Source organism: Coptis chinensis, chromosome 4 (assembly GCF_015680905.1).
Source record: "Coptis chinensis isolate HL-2020 chromosome 4, ASM1568090v1, whole genome shotgun sequence".
NCBI classification, from domain to species: Eukaryota; Viridiplantae; Streptophyta; class Magnoliopsida; order Ranunculales; family Ranunculaceae; genus Coptis; species Coptis chinensis.
In genome coordinates, this window is record NC_141459.1 from 6,537,302 (window position 1) to 6,555,350 (window position 18,049).

At 35.8% G+C, this 18,049-nt stretch overlaps 2 protein-coding genes across 2 annotated transcripts; both read right to left on the minus strand.

The window, feature by feature from the left end:
- Positions 1 to 1,217: 1,217 nt before the first annotated feature.
- On the minus strand, positions 1,218 to 5,517 carry LOC147501511 (B3 domain-containing transcription factor VRN1-like). Its single transcript, XM_086606572.1, has 4 exons — positions 5,165 to 5,517; positions 2,155 to 2,464; positions 1,875 to 2,038; positions 1,218 to 1,573 (listed from the first exon to the last, which is right to left on the minus strand). Exons 1-4 carry the CDS (start codon positions 5,273 to 5,275, stop codon positions 1,256 to 1,258), a joined length of 903 nt encoding a protein of 300 aa, XP_086462698.1. The 5' UTR covers positions 5,276 to 5,517; the 3' UTR covers positions 1,218 to 1,255.
- Positions 5,518 to 10,937: 5,420 nt separating this feature from the next.
- LOC147501512 (B3 domain-containing transcription factor VRN1-like) lies at positions 10,938 to 13,683 on the minus strand. The gene is made up of 4 exons (XM_086606583.1): positions 13,466 to 13,683; positions 11,682 to 12,024; positions 11,461 to 11,603; positions 10,938 to 11,350 (listed from the first exon to the last, which is right to left on the minus strand). The coding sequence occupies exons 1-4, from the start codon at positions 13,580 to 13,582 to the stop codon at positions 11,117 to 11,119; spliced, it is 837 nt and encodes a 278-aa protein (XP_086462709.1). The 5' UTR covers positions 13,583 to 13,683; the 3' UTR covers positions 10,938 to 11,116.
- Positions 13,684 to 18,049: the final 4,366 nt, after the last annotated feature.

Below are 18,049 nucleotides of genomic sequence, written 5' to 3' on the forward strand. Positions count from 1 at the left end.
AACTTCTAGTTTACATGAAGCTTTTTACACTAATGAAAATCATAAAAATCTAACTAAACAAGCAACTTGGTATGAGAAAAAATTCACAAATTTCTTCATGGTCATAAATATGAAAAGGGTTTTCTTGATTTAAAGTACAAACAAGTATATGGACTTATATAAACATGGACATTTTAAGAGAAAGAACAGAGAGAACTAACCAGTCTTTGGTAGCTGTCTTCAGGGAGGTATACTTTGAAGAAGTGACGACCAACATTGGATGATGAAGACAATGTTCTCTTGTGATCTTTCACCATTCTACGAGTTCTTGAAATTTTTATGGGAAAGAGAAAAAGAAAACTCAAGGGAAAGAGAGATGATCACAAGACAAACACTTTTAATAAATATAAAAATCAAGCACCACTCCTAAGTCTTAAGCCAAGATTAAATATGAAAGATCTCGTTGGCGTGTGTTTCTATTCTACATTAATGACGCAAGTGCTGTGAACTGGCGACATAACTCATGGTAAGGAGTAAGGGAAAGTATTTACAACCCAACTGAGCAGGAACATTCTAGTTCATGTTGGATATGAAGATGATAACATGAAAGAAGTCAAAGAACCCATTTGAGTAAAACTTGAAGTCCTCACCTGCCAAACAGATCACCACACTAGCTAGTGACAACTGACAGGTATGATTTCTACATATTTTCTTTTTGTATGTCAACATTAGTGTGTACGTTGAAAAAAACTGTAACTCAGTGATCAATGTGAATCTCCAAACGTTATTTGTAAAGGCATGCATGTACGTATCAGTTACCATCGCGAGTTTTGTCCAAAATCAAAAGTCGCCAAGAAAAGTTTTGTTTTCCAGCAGCCAGAACAAAACATAGGCTTCGAAGAACAAAAAAAAGATGATCATCACCAAATCCATATTAATTGTGCAATTTAGCAAACAGTGCATTTAAACTTCAGAACTGTTGCACACCCTCTACTAAGTACTGGATCAACAACATGCATCCTTCTCTAATAGAGTTAGAGACCGACCAGATTAACTCATTCCGTGACCCGTTTACTTTTTTACACCTTAACTCTCTCTTGTGATATATTTTGCTACTTTCAGGCCAGTTTTACTGTACCATATAGAATGGAAGCAGGATGATTCGATCAATCCAATTCCATCTCATCTTAATGCACCAACCCTGGTATCAAACGCGCCAACATATTCTATATCATATATGTAATGTTGGTATTTCGATACGCCAATTTTTACACGTCTACATCTTGACTTGCGTCACCAGAAAAAGTTCAAACAAGAATGAAGAGTGAAATAACAGAATATTTTCAATTACTTCTGTGTATATATATGAACTCTTAGCACAACATCCCTTCCTCTTTATCTGTTCAAAGACACAAATGTCTCCAATTTTAATATGACTTTCCAATACAAAAAGATGAAAACCTTTACTGATTCTCAAAATGCCAGGAAACGAAGAGCAACGCACAAGCCATTTCTTTCTCCCATTTGCAACTTGAAGTGTTAAAGTCTTTAATCCTTCTGGCAGGTATCTCCTCCAAAATGCAGACGGTATATGCTGCAAAATGAAGAAAAAATGCTTCTTATTGATACAAAAAAGGAATGCTTCTTATTCTTAATCTCATAAAACTACACTCACTCAGATATGGTAAACTTTTAAAAGCAGGTGCAGAGCTAGGAAATTATGACAGGACAGGCTAAGATAAAGCAATGAAATAAATCTATCCTGGGGTCGAGCTTAACTTTTAACATACCAATATAATTCCAGTTATAGTCTTAACAAATCTATCCTGTTGTAGTCTGCGTCTAACTCCACCTCAGAGTGAAAACCATACAAGATTTTCAAGTAAAAGGCTCACCAGATATCCTTTATTCACATATGAAGGTGTCATAACGATTTGGAAAAAAGGATGTTTTGACTTGAATGAACTGGCTGTCTGAGTGACTCCATTTTTTCCTTTGATTTCTGCAGGTTTCCTTGTTCCTAAAGCAATATTTCTTATAGCATTTGAATCAACTCCATCTGCAAGTAATCGATACAACAATTATATGAGAAAAAACAATGTATGTGAATAATAAGAGAGTTTGAAAGACTTAGTAGAGGGGACAAGAAGCATTCCAAAGAGTTTCCCTCTTCACCTTGTTTTGGCAGATGACATTTTTCTCCGTGAGTGAGTTGTCCGTTAGGGATGTAGTCTATCTCATTGCCACTCATATTGAATATATGAACATCAAACTGTGATTTACCATCATAGTCAAAAACTAAAAAATTCCCAACACTAATCGAATGATGCTCTATAAATTCCTGCAAACCATTTTGGAGCCAAACAACTCCGTTTTCGTCAACTCTTTTTACTTCAACACGCCAAACATCGCCACTTGGAACTTTCAAGACTACAACATCAGGTAGATACTTCCGATGTTTACAAGCAAACTTTTTTGGAATCCCCTGCATGGTGCACGTATCAAGTTAGTTTTTGAAGTATAGAATAGTGCATAACATGAATTCTGTTTTTCATGAGCCTCTAACCATGAGTCTAAACTGTTAGGCTAACAGATAAAAATTATCACATTCCTCCTATTTGATAGTGAATAAATAGGGTTCCTAAATATCCATGTAAAGTTTTGTAACACCAAAACAATCATGTTTCAAGCCCCCACCTTCTAGTTACTTCAATAACAACATATCTCAAAAAATGTGTACTAAACTTTTTGACAACAGTTTCAGAGCCCAAATCAGAACAACTGCAGGGCTATTTGTACCAAATTATTGATTTAATTTTTTTAAAATTTCCTGCTTAACAAGAATAATTAAGGAATGGACACTCCTTTTGGGAGTCTCGTTGAAAAAAAAAGGAGTGCCCACCTTAAAGTCCTAAACACTTTCTAGTATAACTTGTACCCTATCAGAAAGATATGAAACTCCTTCTCGAACCTTCAGTTACAGATTTTCCATTGTTCTTCTTTTATTTACGTAGGATTCCTCATCCTACAGTGACGAAGCAGAAGCAAATTAAAACTAAAAAGGTATGAGAAAATCTCTGTAAAATTATAATATTGATGATTGAATGAATTGTTTACACAACTTGTTCTCCTTTTAAAGAGTTTACAAGGCTAATTGAAATAGAAATACTACTAAAAGTAGAATAATGCCTAAACTATAACTCATAATCTATTTAGGAATAACTTGGGTATGCCCGGGCCGGGTATTGGATTTGCTTAAAGGTTGGAGTCATGGCCCTTTCTCTTCTTCTGGAAATCGCATGTGGAGCTTATTACCTTTTGAGATCATGTGGGGCATTTGGCTAGAGCAAAACCGTCGTCACTTTGATGGCATCTTTATTTCGCGTAAGAAGACAATTCTCTCGATAAAAGCTTTGTTATTTTGGTGGTCTAAAGTCTTCAAAGAGTTTAGAGGATGCTTCTTTGAGGATTTTGTTGCTAGATGGGATCGTCTTATGTTTTTAGACATGGGGTGACGGTGCATGTCAGGGGTTTTTTGTTTTTTCTTCTTATGTTTTGCTTTATCGCTTGTAAATATTTATTTTTCGGTTGTTCTCTGGTAATGTAGGCCTTCTCAGCCTACTTTTCTTTTATTAATGGAATATCACTTTTACCGAGTAAAAAAAATAATAATAATCTATTTAGGAATATAAAGACTAATTCTACTCTAATTCTTGAACTAAAGAAGAAAATAGAAGCCTAATACTAGTTTACGGTCCTGCATCATACAACATCCTGTATTATTAGATTGATAACAAAATATATCAACACTTGTACAGCTTGAAATGTTAATCCACAATAACCTCTTAGATTACATAGGAATGTGGCCAAAAGACAGAATAAGGATGATCCAAGTGTCGATCTAGAGGCCAGGATCAGATACTAAAGGGAGAAAATTACAAAAGGAAATATACTAATCCAAAATTTCTTTGTATTTCGTAGGACTATACTACTAATAGAAGACAGCTCCGAAAAACTTCTTCGAGAAGGTATATCCATTGTTCATTTGTTCATGCCAAAGTTCTGGCACAATCCTTCGTGCTACCCCTGACAAAGACCTTGTATATGAATGGTTTCGCTAGAGTGCAGTAAATTATGAAGTCCCATTGGTTCTTAATTAAATATAATGGACAGCCATTAGTTCCCAAGGGATAAGGAGGGCATCAAATATGTCGTCTTCGGTGTGTTTATAACCGGATTCTCCTATTAGGAGTGACAGTGCCACTCGTGTTCCAACTCCCCCCATTCCATTAGAAACTCCCACTATTAAGAGATATCAATTTTAGGTGCATAGCCGCTACTGATCCTCACTCTCACTCAGGGTCCCTTTCCACACTCTGGCTACTAAGCTTCGAGACTGTAAGTTGGTATTCCACATGTTAATGGTCAGTTTCGGATATCTACAATTCTATCACCAATGAGTTCCAATTCTGGTTAACTATTTACTCCTGTAAAGCAAAAAATTTGCTCACATCACAGTAAAGATCTATAACTCCCAATTAGGCAAATTACCAATGATTAAAATTAGCACAGGTTCCACACAAATTTCTTGTCGAATTACAACACAATTGTAAAATGAGTTCTCGCCAGGATAATTTCAGCCAACACCAACAATACTACATTACAAACTTTAAAAATTAACTACTGAAAGTATAAAATACCTAACTAATTTAGTAGTATTGTAACTATTACAAGTTCAGAAACACGCATAAAACACAAGATCGCCCACTCGTTCAATATTAGGCCAACGAGTCAAAGTGCTCCCACTTTCCGTATTTTAACGTAATATTCATTCTTTCCAAAAACAATTCCCAAATTCGATTATCAATTATTGATGTCTAATAGTCAAATACCATGAATACAACTAAATCCTAATGCAATTTAACACATATACATGCATCCCCACTAATTAAAATATCTAAACAGACATTATGTCGAACTGCAATACAACAATGCCAATAAACTCCACATCGTCCACTAGAGTGGTTGCCCAGTGCTTGCTCTTACCATCTCCAAGAAACGATGGGGCATGTTGTATTGTCTTAAAGTTGCAAACCAAGCCTTTAAACATCTAAATTCTACCATGCATGCATGATGCATCAATATTCAGTTGAACAAAGAAATAAGGATTGGTAAAAAGTTTTACTAGTTGTTGACTTTCAAGGATGGAGGAATTGATTATCTTGAAGAATGAGGATGCTTCTTGTTCCACTGCTGAACTTTTCCACTTTTGAGGTCTCTTCTGAACGCCACGCATTCTTTCTTGCAGGGTTTATGGTTTTACGTTTCAACTGTTTCTCGTAGGGGTGACTTCGGATCGGATAACCCGGAAAAATTGCAATATCCTTTCCAAATCCGATCCAATTAATTATTTTTTGGGCAATTTTTTTTTTCCAAATTTGAAAATTGAAATCCGCAAAATATAATATGGAAGTAAATCAGAAATTTAAATTATATAATCGGATTTTATTAAAATAACTATTTTTTATCACGTTAATACATTCATTTAGCAATTATTTTGAAGTATATTAATTCTAAAAATATCTTAGACCTTTTAACTCGTTCATACAACAAAATTTTTTTGTTAATATATTAATTCAGTAAATAGAAATATGAGATAAATTAAAATATATAGTAAAATGAAAATATTGATTTTTTGAAGTTGTGTGAGAGACAATTTATATTTCTCTAAGATTTTTATTTGGTTTGTAAATCATATATAGTTTTAATTTAGTAACTATATGAAATAGATCGGATACGTTAAAAATTCGGAAATCGGATTGGATAGAATTTTGAAAACATATCCAATTCCAATTTAATTATTTTTTGAAAAAATTAGATGTCGGAATTTCAAATATCAAAATATAAATATCATTGTCAAATTCAAAAAAATATCGGATTAGAATTCGGAAAAATTAGGTTTTCGGAAAAAAGAGACACCCCTAGTTTCTCCTTAAGGGTTTAGAAAGCGGTTGGGAACTTAAACTGTATTCAAAATTTCAATGCCGGTCGAAATGCCATAAGCTGAAATATTTGACATGTGACAAAATTTCAATGGCTGTGTCGATATAATGGAATATTTTCTGATGACGAAACTTTGACAGTTGACTCCATGGAAATCGGGGCTTAAAAAAATCTAACGTGTGCAAAATAGTTAATTAAAATTTCACAATGGTGTGCGACCATTGTGTTCCTTGTTACATAGAGGCATAGAGCGTTGTGATTGGAATTACTTTTGGCCTTTTGGGGATGACATAAATAGTTGACCTGTCTGACAAGTACTGGCTTCAAACTAGCGTGAAATGGATGTCTTCATAAGTTCATAGTTCATACACATAATAATACCAACGAAAACAGGTTTTATGCAATGAGAGACGACGCTTCAGAATGGATTTATGGATCCCTTGTCATGACCAACAAATCAAACTTTAAGTTAAAACAATAAATACATGCTGTTGATCTGTAACACAGATTCAAACCCTCTGTTGCGTTAGATTCAATATATAGCTGCTAGATAAAAATATGTGTGATAGTGCACAGCATGAGATTTCTATTTCAAATGAGGAAGATCTAGCAAGGGGACTTATCAATGTCCTTATGATCCAGCTAACTCCTCTTCCCCTTCACAACAACTGTGATCATATATTATGACTTCAAAAGTAGAATTTCCATCATAATGGAACACTAGAAATTCTCCTACTCTTAAAGAACAATCATGTCTGAAGTCCTTCCAACCTTTCCCAAAAAACAAGTTGTCTTCAACTTCTTTTACTCTAATGGACCAAAGTCTCCCAAGAGCACTTTTGAGGATGACCCTCCATTTAAGCCGTCAACAAAAGCAGTAGGTATTTTCTACAACAAAAACCAATAACGCATAAGATCAAACATGATATCATGTTGAAAAAAAAAATCTGAAATGTACTTTATTTTGAATGTTCATGTCCTCAAAACAAACTACAAGTCTACAACATTTCATACCACTAGTCTACTACTCATTTCACATATTTGTATTCACTTTGCCCAATACAATTACCCTACAATATATTTTTTCATGTTTACAAAATGCAGGCTGAATATGAAATAGATTTTTCTTGATTACAACTATAAACAATTCTATGGACTTGGAAATTCAAGAGAAAGAACAGAGAGAAACAGAGTATACTAACCAGCCTTTGGGAGCTATGTTCAGGGAGGTATACTTCGAAGAAATGACGACCAACACCAGACGAAAAAAAAGTTCCCTTCTATTGAGCTTTCACCATATCTAGTTTTTGAGTCAAACACAAACACCACCCTCGATGTAAGAGATAGAAGGAAGAGCAAATCAATAAAGCGTTGGGTTTGAAGGAAAGACAAAAGAATTTAAGGTAAAAGCGTATCTAGTATTATTCAACGTAGATTTCGTCAAATTTTGAACCAGAATACTAAATTTTAGTCCTTGAAAGATGGTTCATAATATTCATAACAGGCTGAGAAGAAGGACACATACTTGAACCAACTTCATGTTGGAAATGGTAAAATACTATTGAATGAAGCCACCCCCATTAAAAATGAAAGAGCCCAATTGAGTGAAATTTCACATGCCAAACTGTGTAGGAAATTTATTCCAAAAATATACTTATTGTTAAGTAAACAAGAAAATCAAATTGATATGAACAAACCTTTAATATCAACAAACAAACAAACCTTTTAGTTCAACTAATGAACTTAATTTACCAATGATTAAATCCGGCCTTTTGAAGATTCACTATGTCCTAAATAGTTTTTCCCTGTGCTTGAAGGTTGATGAGAACTATCTCCCAAGATAGAACGGTTTCCTTCTATGGAAGTCTTCACTTCAATTCATAGTTCATACACATAATAGTATTTGACTAACGAAAACAGAAAGATTTTATGCAATGAGAGATCGGTGTCTTTCTCTCCAAATTCATCCACTATTTATAGGAGTGGTGCCTTTTCATGAAACAACACAAACTGACTCTTGGGAAAAAATAAATACACTCTTTGAAAAACACACATGTTTCAAGGACACACCATTTTATAGCCTTTGTTTTGAACCGGTGCCTATTTCAAAGGTTGCACCTTTTCGACATGATACAATTTTCAAACCAAACTTGCACATTTCGAAAGGTCGTCAATTTTTCGGCATAATGCAATCGCTTTCAAACAAATGCATCATTTTGAAAAGGTTTTTCTCACATTACGCATGAAAAACCCATTTCATCTTAAGTGGGGTAACTTGGGAACAAACTACTCATTCATATTTAAATGGATTTGAGCAAATCATTTTTTCTCTAACAATCCCCCACATGAATGAAAAATTTGGCTTCCCCTTATCATAAACATCGGATTTCGATTCTTTTACAAATGAAAAGATACTTCAAAGTGGGAGGCCTTGAACTTGCCTTAGTGAAAGACGATCGAAATTGGACGATCCTACTCTTCAATTAATGTCCTTGAATGTCTGTATAAACCTAGACAATCATCTTCACGCCAAGTTGTCTTCAAAATCGAAGTTGGTTCTCACGTTTGTGTTCATTTTGGCCTTGAACACTTCTTGGTTTCAGATAGTGCTTTTGAGACATTTGTCTTTAAAATTCTCATAGAAGCGGCCCCACTTCTCGCACTAACATAGGTGATTTCTATAAAAAGAGTATCCCAATAATACTCCACTTGATAACATAACTTTCCAAGATATAGTAAATCATTAAAAATCTTGACTTATCTCAGTTTTCCATTTTGATGCACTGCATTATATAGGAATGGGTTAAACTATAATATTACTCTCCATTTAATACCACTCACAAACATAATTCATTGGCCCATTGAACCTATTCTTGGGATCTCCAAATAACTAGGTTGGTTTTTCCATTATGATGACTTTGGTTGATTATCTCAAAGGCTTGAAATGCCATTCCCTTGATAATCTTTCTACTTGAATCTTGTTAAACCTTTTGTAAGCGGATCCGCAATTTATCTTTTGACCTTACATAGTCGATTGAGATAACTCCATTTGAGAGCAATTGTCTAATCCAGATTATGTCTCAAGAGAATATGTCGAGACTTCCGTTTATACATGCTACTATTGTGCTCTACCAATAGCCTTGGTCAGGGTAGTATACAATGCCTACTTCGAAGAAATGCCCACGAATATCCTCTAAGAAATTTTGAAGCCAAGTTCTTTCTCCAGTTGATTTCCAATGCTATGAATTTTCCATATGGACCTCTAGTTTTTGTTTTGAGGATTTCCAAAAATTTATGCATCTCTCCTAGAGTAAAACACCACATTTGATGTCTTTTTGAGTAATGCTTCAACAAATTTCCAATTTTGAATTGATTAATTCAAGGAGATTCATAATCCCCAGAATTTTACCAATTTCTCATGACAAAGTCAATAAATTGGAAAACCATTTAGATATATATTTTAGCAAGTAGATTTGCTAAAGAATGTCAATATCATTCATATAAAACACAAGACCTACCTTATAAGTATGATGGCTTAAACAATCTTTTTATTGGCAGGCTTTGGAGAAGGACACAATAGTAATGTTGAAAACACATACATCTTACAAATAATAAAATATTTTTAGAACCCTTTTAGCAAATACCATTCCTAACATCCGAATGAAGCAAGGATTCCCAATCTTGGATCATAATTCCCTCCAATTGTGGCATTACCACCACCTTGTTGTCTCAAACTGATCAACCACACGTTCACACATTGACAATAAACAAGTATTTCTAGCTATAATCTCAAATTTCAGCACAAAGTGATGCTAACAGAAATTTGATTTTTTTCAAACAGAAGAGCCATTGGAGGCCTATTCCTAGGTGCTCAGACTCCCTTTATTGTTAGGTTTGTGGAACCGTCGAGTTTTGCTCTGGTGACCCCCTAACAGTTGTACCGAGGCTCAAGTTTGGATGGCAGTGAACTACCGAGTTAGAGAAGAATGATCGGCAATGAATTGCTGAAATCTCTCACTTTAGTTCGTCATCTAAGTACCAAGTCGTCCCTTAACACACTTTCAATATCTAGATGCCAACTTTTGAAAATGAACTTGGAGTTTGATTTTGGACGGTAGAGAGATACCGACTTTGACAAGCAATTTCTGTACTTGGTTACGGATCAAGACTGTCTTGATGAAATGTACTGAAAGTTTGACGTTTGTTGAAATTTCACTCCAAGCCCATCTTTTCTCACAAAATCTTCTTCCCACCTATATAAACAAACTTAGGGTTAGGGTTGAATTAACTTTGGAGACTCATTTCATTGGAATTGTGGGAGTTCTATTGAGCTAGGGTTTGACTGGGGTTGTTTGTTTTTAATTCTAGTTAACTCTTCTAAACTCTCTAATTTTTACTATAAAAAAAACTCGATTTTTGTGTGGATGTAGATAACATTTTACCGAACCATTTTAAATCTTTTCTTTATTGCTAGCTAGTTGTTGTGATAACTATTAAGATTCTTGGGTGGGTGACTTACTTGGTGTGAGCTCTATTGAAATTATTTAATTTGGGATAGAGAATAACTAGATTGAGGTGTTACTTTCTAGTAAAATTTCCCAACATTTATCTAGTCAATTGGGAGTTTGAGACTAGTGAAACTTTGTAAGTCATTTTCACGAAACTACATATGTCACCCATCTGATCACTATGATTCCTGAATCAAGAGTCTCGATCATAACTAGGATTATTCCGACTCTGTTGTCGACATAGGCTCAAAAGGACTGGGAATTATGCCAGGAAATTCATTCTTGTATCTACTACATTCCTGTCCAGCTGCCCTTCCTGACATGTGTACCATGCATTTCTAATGCTCAATACTTTCTTAAAACTCAAGACCCTATGACCAATCCTCCATGACTTCAAACTTTTTAAATCTACCTAGAAGTAAACAAGTCTCAGCTTCTTGCTATCACTTTTCAAACTGCAATCAACTTGTCTGGATTTAATGACATAGATTCTCATATTAGGATTGAAGAAATAAACAATAAAAGTAGCCTAACACGCTCGGTCTTAAAACTTAATATTACAAAAGGAATAGTCTTCTCCACATCTTACTGCTTGTGTAGCAAAATTTACCTTTCTCCAACTATTGTTAAAATACTTTAACTTTCAGCTCAAATTCCTTCCTGTTAACCAGCTCAAAGATGCAAATGTCACCGAGTTTAATCTTACATCCCGATAGAAAGGCACTAACTCCTTTACTGAGTCTCATACCAGTTTTATTCAAATTGTAGCCAACAGCCCATTCTTTACCGTCAGAAGCTTGAATTTTGAAATTCTCCGACCGCCTTGGTAGGTACTTCTTAGAGAATGAGTTTGGTATGGGCTGTGCAAAGAAGAAGAAACACATTCTTATACAAAGAAAGAAAAGGTATATACAAAAACACTGAAAACAAGGGAAAGTATGAGAGTCTGAAATAATATTCAACAGCTCACCACATATTTAGAATTCACATATGATGGTGTCATTTTAACTCTGAAGAAAGGATAGTTGGACTTAAAAGAACGGACTGCCTGAAGCTTTAATTGAGTGCGTATGAATTTCCTTGTGTTCAAGTATTTCATTGAATGACCTCCATCTACATATAAGCAATCAAAATATGATATTCAGAATCTATGGCATGGGAATGACTAGTCGGTTAGTTTGAAAGACTTACTAGAAGAGTAGTGACGAACTGCCACGCACTTGCCATCTTCACCTTTTCTCAGCACTTGACTGGACTCTCCAGCATTGTTGGAGTCATTGAAGTAGTGAATCTCATTACAGCTCATATCAAATATAACAACGTAAAACTGAGATTCACTATCATAGTTAAAAACCAAAAAATGTCCAACATCAATATAATGTCGCTCCATGAATTCCTGCAACCCTTTTCCCAACCAAACATTACCATCCACTTTTCTCAGTTTAACCCGCGAAACTGCACCACTAGGAACCTTTAAGTTTACAACATTTGGCAGTCGCTTCCCATGGTTACTAATGAACCTTTTCGGGATCTCCTGCAAGGTGCACAGACATCAAGTAATAAGCGGGCATTTCTAAGATTAATTTGTTTGACATCATTGCTCAGATTTGATCGTAAATGACAAGGTATGCCAACTGCAAGAAACGGTTCTGTTTTGAGTGTAACGTTACATTGCCGGTTAAGTGGTCATAGTTGCAACAGAAAAACTAAGAGTTTCTATTGGCAGATGACTGAGAAAAGAAATTAGCATATGTCTGGTTTGCAGACATGGGGTAGTTTTGGTTTCTCAATGCCTACAAACAAAATGCAGATTTGTTGCTTCCATTTTCTTGTGCATCAAACAATTAAGACATGGTCTATTATGTCTAGCTAGCTATGGTTTTTGGGAGTTGATCATGCAGATCAGTTTGGATTTGATTGGGGACTTTTTGCCATATATTTTTATGTCATATAGATTGGTACTATTCTCTTAAAATTCTCTCAAGGAATCATATGATCAGCCTAGTTCATAGTATTATTAAGTTAAACTTCCGCATCCAACTCAATACTATTTTGGCAATGAGTGGAGTAGCCCCAAATTATTCATTTTCATTCAGGGCTTTAGATACCCGACATGGGATTAAAAATCTCAACAGACACTATTGGGCATTAATGAAACAGTATTGCTATTAGGCCATTATTCAAAGTAGGTCATTACAAATCCTCCTCATTGGCAGCAAAAGGATGCGCAATATGGTTTTCCAGTTTTGGATCACCATCTCAGTTCTATTCAAACCTCCCAATACCATATAGTAGTGTACATATGCAACAACAATGAATATTGATTTCAGTGCGTGGGAGTTTTATAAATTTAAAATCCACTTTTGACGTGATAGAAATACTCCAGTGAGAAAATATTCATAGAATTTCATCCTCTGCCTCATTTCCAATGTAAAAATACTCGTGAAAAAAAGAAGATGCAACAGAAGAATCAGAACGTTTCCATAACTTATCCAATACATTAACCATACATATATCTAACAATTTCACCTAACCAACTCTTAATGGATTTTTTTCCCTACATATCTTAAACAGCCAGATAATCCAAAATTTTGCTACAGTTAATCACGTCATGTTTACATTATCACCAAGAAAGGCAAAAAGATTGATATTTTATCTCGAGAACAATTACGTAACTTAACCACAAACAATCCAATTCGATCACTTTAAGCACAAGCATTACAATGTCTCTAGCTAATTTCCTACAAAATGAGTTAACATGAGTCCTTTCCTAGTCCCATCTAGTTCATTTTATATAATAAACTTCACATTCTCATATCTTGAATTCAGTAACCAAACAAACAGAGGACTTTGAAATTATAGAAACATCCCAGACAAAAAACAAGATACTATAAAGTAATTAATGTTCCATGCACAGAGAAAGAAAATAGGTTGAAACTACTGATGCTGAAGAAAAGAGGAGGTGAAATTCTTACAAGTTGTCCGCCTTGAATGATGGAAGAGCTTATAATCTTAAAGAAAGATGGCCCCTTCTCCTCTGAACCACCCGGCTTAGTAATATGTTCTTGGTGTTTCTTTGAACCATGCTGCATTTTGGATGGGTAAAGAAGTTGCAGGATGTTATAAGTTTTTTAACTTCAGAAGACAAACAAATTAAGAGAAAACAACAACAATAAGGCCACAAGCCCCAACAACAATCCCAAATGGTTTTTTGAGTTTTGACCGTAGGACAAAAGCCAAGGCTTATCACCAGCATTTGGCGTGTGTGTTGTCAAGCTGATGAAAACAGTACTGCACTACTGCAGAAGGGCAATAACTCTAGCACTTAATTGTTAACTTGAATGTAAAGCACAAAGACAAGGACTACTCCCAAGTCCCATCCAACTATCCCAGTAATCAACTGGAATGTTAAGCTTCAAACCATGCATTAACTTTCGTTTCTCAGGTTTCCTACTAGGCTACAACACTATATACAGTAATACAGGGAAAAATAGTCGAGTCTCAAATAGTTTGGACATAGTTGAATTGCTTATTGTTCACAGAAATACAACTCAAGTGCACAATATGGCTGAGGCCCTTTAGTTTTCAAGTGAAGATTAGAGTTGAAGGTCACGTTGCTGTAACCTTTCGTTAATGTTTTATGAGAAAAAAAGCACTTCAAATTAAATGAATTCTTCGAAATCAATTACTAGATGACATCTTTTTTTTTTTCGATAAAATTACTAGATGACATCTAGCTTGTTGAGTTGATGTCATTTCCTTTCATCATTTTCAGTGTTCCACCTTTTAGCAGGTGGTCTTAAACATAATTTGTCATTTCGATCTCAAACATCCCAGAGAGTTATTTATGCGCTAAATTAAAAACAAACATGCATGATCATTGATCGAGCGAAAAACTACCTTCAATAATGTTCTCTCCTTCCTCTCTCTCTCTTTTATACGACCTTCTCTCCTGCTCCCCTTTGGGCCAGGCACATTAAGCTATCATTCTACAGACCTGTGGGCCTAGTGCCAAGAAGCCATACTTCATTTCACCATTTCCCCATCAGCAAATTCTATCACAAATGCCATACATATTATCCTTACAATTGAGCCTATTAAGACTGTCGCCAACAATTTTAAAGAAACACCCACTATCACTGTGGTATATAAAAGATATCGTCTAAAAAATCAGTTGGACCAAAGGCATAACTGACACTTTTATATCGGTATAAATGTAAAACCAAACTTTAATTGCACTTGAATTTGGTGTTGGAGATTATCTATTTATGTTGGTATGTAGGTAATCTACAAAACGTACTGTAATGGATTATGAACTTCAGCTAAGAGATGCTCAATGTTACAGATGAGTTGGTCCAAATTCCTAAGTCTAAAATATTTGTAGCACAAGGTCTTACATACTTCACTGATTGTTCTTGCGGATATGTAAGGTCCAGGACCCAGATTTTGCATAGCATCCCTGAAAAACTAATCAAATGACTTGAAATAGGGATCACTTCCTGAGAAATTTTAGTTTTCTACCCAAATATTAGTTTTAAACAAGTCAAGAAGAGTATCTTGGGGCATGCTTTCGCCAACATCGTTTCCTATACTGTCAACAGCTGGATCTATGGATACATCATTACTTGGATATTCTGAAATACGGAAGGAATGATCATAGGGGTTGATCGGAAATAACTCTTTTTCACTGTATGCGCAGGCTCTTATTGAGTTTAAAATAGCCAAAGTTGAGGAAATTTCCAGTTAGCATGTGTGCGTATATAGCTAAATGTTAATGAACAGAGTAAATGCTAACTGTTTTGTTGTCAAAAATCTCCTTTTTGAAATAAAAGTAAGAACTAATCACAGCCTTCACCTGTTCATATAGATTAAATACTAGGAAATAGAATGCGTCTGGGAACTATAATAGAGTTTGCAGGACAGCCCTTTAGAGTTTAGATTCCACTCTGAGTAAAGAATGATAATATAGCTCATGTGCTTACCCCCTTCAAACTCACTCCATGGTGGTTTCCCATTCACAATCTCAATAACAGTACAACCCAAACTCCAAATGTCAACCGCAAAAGCAAAATCACCATTTGTATATTTCTTATTCACAGCATGTATGAGCTCTGGAGCCATCCAGTATGGACTTCCCTTCATTGAAAGCTCAGCTGCTTGTCCAGAACGGTGTTTCGCCATTCCAAAGTCCGCAAGCTTAACAACCCCAGATGCATCAACAAGAAAATTTGCTCCTTTGATATCCCTGTGGATTGTCTTTGTGCTATGCAAGTATGCCAAACCACTGAGAATATGGCGTGTGAAATTTCAAACTACAGATTCTGTAATAGCGCCACAATGGTCACGCACATATTTATTTATTGATCCAGGATGAACATACTCCAAATATATGCAGAAGCGATCACCTACCTGCTTAAGATAAAGCAGTAGTTACTAAAACTCAGCTAAAAAATTATGTCGTCATGCTCCTTGGATTCTGCAGTAAAGTGATTCAATTCAGTGAGGCCACTGAAGAGTAGCGAGACAACTTCCCAGACCCGACTGTAACAGTTTCCTCATCTAGTATTGATTCAAGGGAACACGTGGACCTTGTTGTGGCATGCAAGGAATCACGTCTAGACTTTGCCTTCGCTCTTTTACACCAGCTATGAAGTGATTCTCTAACACTTTCAGCAATCAAGGCTTTCTTACATCTGGATCCCAAGTCACCAAGAAGTCAAGAACAGGAGTTACATTGATCATTTTAAACATTGAACGTCGCTTTTCTGACAATACACACCATACCTTCACTTCAATTAAAACTAAGTATTACTAAACACCAAGACAAAACATAGGATATAAGAAAGTAAAATATTAACCATCCGCGAGAACATTACATACGGTAAAGAGAATGTGACTGAAGCTGAACTAACGAAGGCTACAGTTCTTGCCAATGCTCATGAATTTATAAGGTATGAGCTTCAAGTTTCTATTTGCAAAAATGCTCTCTCTTCATGGATGAACATTTTTCACTTTTATTGTTGCAGCTCCATGAAGGATGGGTATGAAACCTAGTGCAGAGAAAGAGGACTCCAATTATCAGGAGGTCAAAAGCAGAGGATAGCACTTGCTCGTGCAATACTAACGAATCCAGCAATCCTGCTATTGGATGAGACGACAACTGCACTCGACAGCGTATCAGAAAACCTTGTTCAGGATGATGATTGGCAGAACACGCGTAGTTGTAGCTCACCGACTGTCTACAAAACGAGAACAAATTCCATCTTTATGAACGTCAGTCACCATTTTCCTCATAATCCAATCTTTCCTTTTGACCAAGTACTTGAGTATTTGTTATATTCGTGTGCCCCCAAGTTGATTCCGTCTGGTTTAGTAAAACATGTCCGGGATCAACTAACAAAATATAACTATTGGCCGGATTCGAATATTATCTTGCCCCCAAGTACTGCTAGTCCTCATGGATGCGTAACTCTTTCCTTGCTTAGGTTGCCCACAAGTGTTAAATAGGACAACCATTCGTGCCATTTTCATTTTTCGGACTGGTTCAAACTCCGCCATCCAGGACTTGTGCCCTTTTCATTGTTTGGGTTTGGACTGGCCCAAATGCCGAGTCCACGACTTGTGCCTTTTTTAAACTGGCCCAAACCCGTGTCCAGGACTTGCGTCTTTTATTTCAAACTAATTGTGTCTGTTATTGTCTTCCCACGTCTTGATTCGGACAGGCGCACATGCCTAGTCGGGGAACAATTAATATCTGCTCTCAAGCTTTTGATTCAAACTGGCGTACCATGTCGCGTTTAGGGACCTTTGCCCAATGCCTTTGATTCGAACTGGCATACCATATCAAGTCCGGGGACAACTATTATCTGTCCCCAAGTCTTTGATTCGGATTGGCATATCATGCTGCATCCAGGGACCTCCACCCCCAATGTCTTTGATTTGAACTGGCATATCATGCCACGTCCATGGACTACTATTATCTGCCCCCAAGTCTTTGATTTGGACTGGCCCAAACGCTGCATCCAGGATTTGCTACATTTTAATGTTTCGGAGGGCCCAAACGCCGTGTCCAGGACTTACAACCTTTTCCTGTTTCAGAGGGCCCAAATGCTGCGTCCAGGACTTGTGACCTTTCATGTTTCGGAGGGCCCAAATGCCGCGTCCATGATTTGCAACCTTTTCATGTTTCGGAGTGCCCAAATGACATGTCTAGGATTTGCAAACCTTTTCATGTTTGCCTGGAATGGAAATACCAAAAAATAACATATATAGTCCAACATATCATCAACGTGCACATTCAACAGAAAATAGGACTCAAACAATTCAAACTATAGTACATACTGATATTTTATATTTGAAATTCCACGAGTTATAAACCAGAAATTGGCTTGTTAAGGAACTAAGATCTATAAGTAAAATCCAAAGTATGATGCTGATCAAGAGAAAAGTATCACCTATTAAAGACAAATCTACCCATGAGTAGAAAGGTTCATGGTAACAAAAAAAAATTCAATATCGAAATTTACTGATGCATAGTATATGCATCATCAATCTATTAT